Here is a 9,665-nt window from a genome sequence, read left to right on the forward strand (position 1 = left end):
GCTGGTTCCACATCTGGACCCACGAGCACTAGTGTACTATGTGACCATAACTAAATTTTTGAGCGGTAATACACATAGGAGATCATTGAGGTGTCTGCATCTGTGAAACTTTCATGAAAATATGTATTGTTTAGAATTGTTATTCAGAGGGAATGTTCATCTTGTCTTCTACATTTTTGAGGACAAAAAAAGGCAATTGTCCACAATTCATAACCAACTTTTCATATTAATTAGAAAAATATAAAATATCACTGTGTTTTAACTATACCTTTTGTTGAATTATCATAGGGGAGAAAAGACTCAGACAACAGTCCAAGGATCCCAGGACCCCCCCCCCCCCCCCAGTCACCAGCCTGAGGCTGAAGATACCCCAAGCCCCAGCCCAAGACCACGCCCACCTGACGAGCTGGAGGAAAGAGAGGTGGAGGAAGTGTGTGAGCTTTCAACCCCACCAAGTGAGTGACTGACACCCCAGCTTAAGGTAATATATTTAGGCGTGCATATTTTAACCCATTTTTTTTTTTACACACATTTTAGGTGAGCTTCTGGTTGTGGAAGGCCAAGCGGCAGAGCCATTCAGTTCAGACAGTGCCCAAAGACTTATTGGCCAGATAATGTTGTGGAATGGCCAAATTGATCTAACGCGTGACCAAATTGACAGCATGAAAATTCGCCTGGACTCCATGCAACAGGAAATGAAGAACATGATTGATGTTTTGGGCAGAATATAATAACGTTTTGCCTAAAAACATCAATCATGTTCTTCATTTCTTTGTCAAGTTTGTTTCTTCTTCCAATTTTGTAGTTTTTTCCTTAAAAACAATATTTTTGCTGATGCACACGGTGTGTCATCATGTGCTATCTTCCATCAGGGGATATCAATGTACTTGTTTTGTGTTTGCAACCCCTTCATCCTCAAATTTTTTTGTGGTGAGAGGAACAAAGGGATTGCACACACAAAACATGTACATTGCTCCCCCCTGATGGGAGATAGCACATATTGACTTGACCCTTTTTTAAAACACAATTTTGAGCATCTGTGAAATTTAGGATTTACAAGGGTGACATCACCAGCACCGTTATTAACATGTTGAACTTTGTAAGTTCTTTTATTTTTTTGTATGTTTTTAAAAACACTGTTGTTAATTGTAATTTTGTAAACAAGGTCTATTTTTGTTTAAATATGCCTTTAATAACCTTCAAAAAAATATATTATTTTTTTTCAACAAAAAAAAAATAAAAAAAGAAAATAAAAAGGTTCCAAAAAATGCACCTTTCAATGTGCACACAGTAAAATGTTTTTACTACTACAATGTGTGTGGCTGATTATTTATCAATAAGATGTTTTGCTAATTTTGGTGTGGTTCATTCTCTCTGGTAAGGGTACTCATTCTTATCGTTTGCAGTTTTTTTTGGAATTTTGGAAGATCTGTGTGCAATGTGTCTCCTCATACACACATAACTTGCTCCAGCCACTACCTCATGCGCAGGTATGACACTGCATATGCTCATGAACCCCTAGTGTCTGTGGACTTATTTATGATTCACTATACACCAATGGACTTTTTTCTTTACGTGTTCATGTGATAAATGTTCATGTATTACACATATCGCCTATTTGGCCCAAGTTGTATATTTAGCACTCTGTCACATTTATATGCTCAAGATGTATATGCACATTGTCTAGCGCTGCATGTGTTCTATATTCTTTTATTCCTACTCGGTTTACCACACTGTTACATGCTGGCAGCTATCACCCGTACTTTTTTGTAATAGCGCAATTATTTATTGGTTTAATTTTATAGTCCGCCAGATTTATGGCTGAGAGGAACAAACGGAACCAGCTGGCCAGAATCCCAAAAGCATTCTCCACAACTCTTCTTGCTCTGGCCAGCCGGTAATTAAATACCCTCCTCTCAGGGGTAAGTGTCCTTTTGGGGGAACGGCCTCGTCAAGTGCTCGCCGAGAGCAAACGCTTCATCAGCGATAAAAACTGAGGGGAGTCCATCCACATTCTGGTCATCAGGTGGCAATCCCAGGCCACCAGTCTGGAGACGCTGGCACAGCTCGGTCTGTACAAAGACTCCTCCGTCAGACATCCGGCCGTTCTTCCCCACGTCCACAAACAGAAAGTCCAAATGTGCCGAGACCACCGCCATCAAAACTACACTATGGAACCCCTTGTAGTTATAGAAATAAGACCCCGAATGGGGTGATGGCACAATGCGGACATGCTTCCCATCAATCGCCCTGACACAGTTGGGAAAGTCCCAACAGTCAACGAACTGGGAGGCCACAGTTTGCCATTCCTGTGTACTTGAAGGAAACTGTGGAGCGAAAAAAAAAAAAAATAAGATAAGAACTTTTAAACAAAACTTGGATATCAGATTACACAAAAAACATTATTGAACAACAGCAGTCGAACATTATTAATATGTGTGTTTGTAATTTTAATTCTAAAAAACATAAGGCCCACTTATAAGATTACTCACCCCCTCTGATGGCCCATTGATCAATTTGATTGTGGGGGGAGGGGTACTAATTAGGTTAATAAACACACCTGACAGTTACAAACATTTGAGGGGGTGGGGGAGGGGTTCTAATTAGGTTAATAAATACACCTGACAGTTTCAAACATTTGAGGGGGTGGGGGAGGGTCAAACAGTACAATGGAGCTGACAATATACATTGTTCAAGGGACTATAGGCTAGAGATATAAATGGACCCGGGATTGCATGGTGGGGAGGTTATTGAAGGTAAATATGCATGTAGGGCAAAAAATGATTAATGTCAAAAAACAGACATGCATGAAGATAAAGGGGACATTCACAGCATATTCCAAGCTAGGTAATGAGGACATTTAGACTATACATTAGCAAACATTTAATGCATATCATGTAATATTAAAGGATAAAACTTACCTTCATATAGTCCTTCTGCAGGACCTGAATGATGGCAGAACAAGTCTCTGGGATTATTATCCCCAGAGCCTAGGGGGAGATGCCTGTCGAGAACTTCAAGTCCTGAAGACTTCTCCCAGTCGCCAAGTAACGTAAAGTGGCAACTAGCATCTGCTCTGCACTGATGGCTTGCCTCATGCAGTTATTCTGCCTGCTGATATAGGGGGTCAGCATAGCCAGCAGACACTCAAAAACAGGGTCCGTCATCCGGAGATAATTCCTGAAATCCTCTGGGTTATTCTCACGGATCTCACAGAGCAAAGGCATATGCGAGAATTGGTCACGCTGGTGCAACCAATTCTTCATCCATGAACTCCTCCTCGCCCTATTCATGGACTGGACTCGGGTCAAAGTATTAACCCCAACGCCAAGTCCCCACACAGAACGAACTAGTACGTCCACGCAACATGGCTTCAAAACGGTCGGCTGGTCAAACAAACAAACTTATAACAAACGCACTGAAGAACATCAAGGCCTATGAAGAACGACCTGAAAATCAGGAACGAGCGGACCAGAACGGCCTGCTAGGCAGGTTACGAACTGACCAACACGCATTGAAAAGCAGATACAAACCTCACAAGCACAAACTGAACCGCAGAAAATGATCGAAATAAGCTGAAGTGTGAAAAGCGCAAATCGTCTCTAACCAAACTTCTACTAACACGAGATAAACACGAGATTAGCAGAAGGAGCCCAAAGGGTGCCATAGTGGGGCTTGAACTTCCTTTTTATAGTCCCATCGTACGTGCTGTACGTCACCGCGTTCAAAACCAGCGGACTTTTGGAGTGATCGTGTGTGTCCAAGTCCGTCCGTTTTTAAGTCCGGCACACATAGCCGACAAAGTCCGGCGTAAAGTCCGCCGAGCAAAGTCTGCCGTAAAGTCCGCTCGTGTGTACGCGGCATAAGGGTTTACAACCACTTTAAGCTGACTATAGAATTTAGAGAGCGGTTGTATGGCCAGGCATGTTTCAACCATCCTTGGGGTAAAATATCTTCAGAGCACAACAGAGGTTTCTATTAACTTGTAAACTTGTTTTTTTACATGACTAGTAAGGGGTATGGAGAGGAGAACACACCATATAGGATACCAGGAAACTGCCAGTGTTGGTTTATTGGTGGATACTAGGGTAATACCTGTCTGATTCACTCTTTTCACATCACAGTAACTTGTGACCCTGTTGGTATCTGCTTTTTGGATTTAAGACTGTCATCTCCTCTATCTGTAGGCACCTATTGAGCCCAATAGAGCAGCATTCATTTTCACAGAACACTTGCTTGGGGCACAAAAGCATTATCAGCTTGGTAATTAGACACAGTGTGGGTCTTACTCTGTATGATTTACATTTTTTAGGGTAAACCTTGCATATTATCACCATTTCCTGCCTCTGAAAATTAGAAACTGTAAGAAGCTGCAGGATATTATCAAGTATGCAGTAGAGTATAAAGGCTGAGATTGTACAAGCTGTAAACACACTTCAGAAGTTTTAATTCAGTGACAACATGTTTGTTCATGTCATTATCAACATCAAAAGGAGTAAGTACTTTACAAGCTCAATGAATTAGTTGAATGTCAAAGCCGTGCTGTTGGTTTTGTTTAAGTAAGTGCAGATAAAAGAGATACAGACAAGCTCTTATATTAGGTGAATGAATCTTTGGTGGTTTTTCTGAGTGCCAAAATAATTGAATGCCTTTTTCTCATTGGACCATTGGAGACTTTGGTCTTTAGATGTGGTATCATTTTGTCATTATGCTTATTGATTTGGGCCAGTCAACAGAAAATGAATGCATATTCCTAACACAGGTCGATTGGCCCCTTAACTATTTATACAGCATATTGATGTATTATTTTCTGTGCAGTATACACAAGCATTGATTGAAGTGTCTACTTTGTTTTGTACTGCTGGATGTTGTGTCTATGGCCTGTAGCTTTGCTGGCCATGATCATTCCATGCATCTACCTGGACAGGCTACCTAAGCACCTAATCGACTGGTAAGAACTAAAATCCAATGACTGAATGGGATGGGGCAAGGACAGTCAGGCTGAGGAGAAAAGGGTTAGATGATCCTGGACTTCCTCTAGCCTGGAAATGAGGCTTTACCTGATCTTTCAGTGCCCACTGTGAGAAGGCTACTGTGTGCAGTGTAATCATAGTAGTAATTTTGGTACAGGATAGGAGCTTGTACAACTGTGCTAGACTGAAGGTAAGGCAGGAGTTCAGCTTTAAGTTGCCCCTAGACAGTGGATCATAGTTTCCAGGTGTAACAATTTTTGACTGGATCATTGGATGTGTCATATTAGTGGAAGTTTAGGAAAGTCCAGGCTTTAAAACAATAGAGCAGTTTAGTCTGATCGTAAGTATGTAAGGGTAGGGTGATTGGTTGCCACGTCCTTCATGTTTTCCCTCCTCATAGGGCACAAGCAAGGGTCACATGAGAGGCCTACCCCGGGTGGGTTCTTTGGGCTACATTAAAAGTGTAACAGGGTCACTAACCCTTGCATGCGAGGTAATACTTTGCCCGAAGGCTTGCTCACCAATTCCCGGGACCAGGCGGGAGCTACGGTTATGTGAAGAGTCAAACATTAAGGCGGCCTCCAAACTCAGAGATGAGCCACATGTACATAATACCCAATGTACAAAGTTCCTCCCTAAGCTGTTTTATCCCATGTCCTACACACTTGTACTGATGTATGTGTTGCATTCGGAGGAACAGGCTAAGCCACCAGTCAGCAATGCTCTGTTACCTCACTCCCAGTAAAAATGGATCCCATCATGCACATAGCGCGGACCTCATGCGTTCTTTCACTTTACTCTTCTCTTCCCATACCTAGTGACCAAGCCTAGGTCTCTGTAGTCCACTCCCATTGACTGGCAGAGATAGACAGCTAGGGAGGGAGTCAAAGCACAGACCCCCTCGCTACCGGAGAACCTGTCACCTAACCAGGTACCATAACAACTTTTTTGCTGTTCGTCCTTCTTGTCTTGTTGAATGAACCTCTGTTGTAGTGATGTTACACATACCCCATTTTGTGGTTATGGACCCAAGTTCTCTAGTAATATGCCAAGACCTCACATGCATCCATTGAGTAACTTTAGACCAGGCTCTGAGCAGTTGAATCAACTTTTAATGTAAACTTGGCACAACACGTATGACATGCAATAACGACTTTCTCCTAACTATACCTAACTGTGGCTGTCCTAGGTTACCTGCACAATCCATGCTTGGCAAAGATCGAACAGAGAAGTCCATGTACTTGCAGTCTGCCAGTGAACCGGCAGACCACATATCCCAGCAAGTCTCTAGTTGTGTATGTTCCCTATGTGTTTTTCTAAGCTTTCCCCAGAGCCCCGGCCTACAAGTACTTTCCCTGTGACTATTTTTATTTTTGTTGCCCTAAACAGGCGCAATTGCACCTGCAAAATGTTTTAAGATGGTTGGATTTTACATTTACATCCATACATATCTGGCGCCAGTAATATTACACAGAGCAAAACTATAGTCCATAAATATCTAACCAGTTGCCAGACTCTACATACTGACACCCTTTGGCCAGGGATGTCTTTTGCAATCTTTACATCTTTATGTGTGTTAATTACAAATAGGTTGATTTCTTAAAGTATCACAGAATTTTATTTAATTGGAGAACATCTGTAGTTTTTCTAGATTTTAGTTAAAATATTAGCCAGATTATTGTATAGCACAATAATCAAATGAAAGTTTAATTGCTTGTTTATATGTACTTTGTGCTCTCTCGTCCAGGTTTTCCAGCGGCTCAGTTGCATGGCACAGAAAGGAAGAATGTTTGTGGTGGCGAACTTGGGAACTAAAGTGCCCTGTGAGCAAGTAGACCCCAAGTGCCCAACTGATGGGAGGTACCACTTTAACACGAATGTTGTGTTTAGTGACAATGGCACACTGATGGCCAGCTATTTTAAACAGAACTTGTATTTTGAATATGCATTTGACACACCTCCGCATGTCCAACATGTCGTATTTCATACCTCCTTTGCCACGTTTGGCCTTTTTACGTGCTTTGATATCTTATTTTATGAACCAGTTGTGACTCTTATTGAAAAACATCACGTGAAACACCTAGTGTACCCAACAGCTTGGATGAACCAATTGCCACTTCTGTCTTCCATTCAGATTCAGAGAGCCTTTGCCACTGGGTTCAGCGTTAATATTCTAGCTGCTAACATCCACCACACAACTTTGGGTATGACTGGAAGTGGAATATTCAGTCCAATGGGCTCTTCATATTACTATGACATGGACAGTGAAAATGATCAGCTTATAATCGCCAAAGTTCCAGTGGACCCGTCAGAAGAGCTGTGCCCAGGGAATGAAGCTCAAGTGTCATGGGTAAAGAGTGAGACATTCCTCCATAGTAGTTCTCAGACATGTCACTTAGAAGACAGAAAAGCACATTGTGGAGGATCAACTTGGGAAAATGCATCATTTCATTCAGAGATGATGTACGACAACTTCACTTTTGTCCCCCTGAATACAAGTGAAGGAACAGTACAAGTGTGTGCTGAGGCACTCTGCTGCTATGTGACTTATCATAAACAGAATACCTCCAATGAGCTGTATGCTTTGGGGGTATTTGTTGGTCTGCACACTGTTCATGGTCAATACTCCCTTCAGATTTGTGCTTTGGTGAAATGTGGGGGTCCAAATATCACAACGTGTGGACAGGAAGTGACTCATGCAAGTAGTATCTTGACTTTTCACCTTTGGGGCAGTTTCAGCACTAAGTATGTATTTCCCATGATCGTTACATCAGGAGTCAACCTACAGTTACCTGACCACTGGGGCTGGAGGGATAATAACTGTTACATGAGCAAAGGGGCAATGGAGATGGGATTAGTGACAGCAGCATTGTATGGGAGATACTATGAAAGGGACTAGTCTCTACATGTGTCATTAGAGTGTTGCTACAGCAGTGGTTCTCAACCTGGGGGTCGAATGATGATTTGCCAGGGGGCACCGAATCCTGGGCTGTTCCTGAAGCCCACACCACTCTCCCAGCCTTTTTTGCGGCCGCCCAGCAGGGTTGTCCCTGGTGCCTGTGGCCGCCCAGCTGGGCTGTTCCTGGAGCCCGCGGCCGCCCACGCAGCCTCTTTGCAGTTGCCCATTCAGTTCACGGCATGGCTAGAGGTCAGCTGACTGGTCAGGAATGTGAAGTGGGAGGGGCTGGAGGAGACTCTATCTCCTGATTTTGGCATAGTTGTCACTGCTACGAGACACCACAAAGTCGGAGACACAGTGAGTAACACTACCTGTGATTATAGTTGCCATTAAAAGTCCCCACTACAGTTCTCAGATCAGCAGATGACCTTGATCAAGAGCACCTAATTTGGCTGATCACAACTCCCCACCAGCACTGCCACTCATCCCATTCAAACCACCACCACCACCACCACCACCACCACAAAGGAGTAAGAGAAGGAATAAAAAAAGAGAATACATGGAAGGGAGAGGAAAAGTGGGTGAGGAACAAAGAAAAAGGGAGAGAAAGAATAAGATAAAGAACAAGAAAGACAGCTAGAGAGAGGGATAGGGGGAAAAAAAGAAATTAGGATAGAGAGAGATAAAAGGGAAAGAAAGGAGAGCAAAGAGAGTGGTATATTCTAAAATGCACCATAAGGGGTTTTAATACTGTGGACTCAGGGAGCGCTAAATGTCTGTGGGTTAGGGGTGCAAATGACTTGTCTTGCCTTGGGTGCTGACAACCCACAATACGAAAATCATTTTACTGTTAGGGGTCCCCACAACTTGGGAAATTTTATCAAGGGGTCACGGCACTAGACAGGTTGAGAACCACTGTGCAACAGACTTATGAGAAAAACAGAAAATGATTGAGAAATGTTATTCAAAAGTTGTGTTTTTGATACTTTTACTAACTGTATTAAAAAAAGTTAAAGTGGAATTCTAGCCAAACCTTTTTTTTTTCTACCAGGCAGTGTCAGAGCTTGCATATAAGGCCCTTTTCGCCTGTAAAGTGCCTCTCAAGCCACCCCAGTGTGAAAGCCCGAGTGCTTTCACACTGGGGCGGTGCGCTTGCAGGACGGGTGTATACACTGCTCCTTCACCGCCCCTGCCCATTGAAATGAATGGGCAGCACTGCCGAAGCAACACGGGCACTATTAACCCTTTCTTCGGCTGCTAGTGGGGGTTAAAAGTGCCCTGCTAGCAGCCAAAAAGTGCCGCTTGTACAGCGGTAAAGCGCCACTAAAATTAGCGGCTCTTTACTGCTGTCGCCCACACCGCCCCAGTGTGCAAGGGGTCTAAGAATGACATGGGTCCTCCAGCAACTTTTAAAATAGGGCTGAAGGTGGGTTTTGGCTTCTCTGAATGTGTACACTGTATAACTAAAACATTCTTCTTAGCATAAAACAATTGTAAAATTCAGCAGCACCAGTTCTGGATGTCACAACTGCACAGAAAAATGCAGATGCTTGGATATCCCCACTGGAAGTGTAATGATCCAACTATGTGCATTTTCCTTCCTTTGAAAAGAAGATCATGGTGAAGCTGGAGTGTTAACCTCCCTGACGGTATTCCCGAGTGTGGCTCGGGGTTAAATTTCAGCACCATTAGCAGTAACCCCGAGCCACACTCGGGATTACATCTCAGGATCCTAGTGCAGGTTACTTACCTTGTCCCCAGGATCCTGCGATGTCCCGCCGTGCTGTCTGCGG

General features: G+C 43.2%; 1 protein-coding gene across 3 annotated transcripts in view; it reads left to right on the forward strand.

Annotated features, from left to right (window-relative positions):
* BTD (biotinidase) overlaps window positions 1-8,893 on the forward strand; it is a 118,940-nt gene extending 110,047 nt beyond the window's left edge. For all 3 annotated transcript variants that reach the window (XM_073630188.1, XM_073630187.1, XM_073630189.1), the window contains one exon: window positions 6,721-8,893. In XM_073630188.1, the coding sequence (XP_073486289.1) occupies window positions 6,721-7,872 (1,152 nt within the window). In that variant the 3' untranslated portion in view covers window positions 7,873-8,893. The remainder of the gene's footprint in view (window positions 1-6,720) is intronic.
* Window positions 8,894-9,665: the final 772 nt, after the last annotated feature.

This window comes from Aquarana catesbeiana, linkage group LG05, assembly GCF_042186555.1.
Source record: "Aquarana catesbeiana isolate 2022-GZ linkage group LG05, ASM4218655v1, whole genome shotgun sequence".
Classification (NCBI taxonomy): Eukaryota; Metazoa; Chordata; class Amphibia; order Anura; family Ranidae; genus Aquarana; species Aquarana catesbeiana.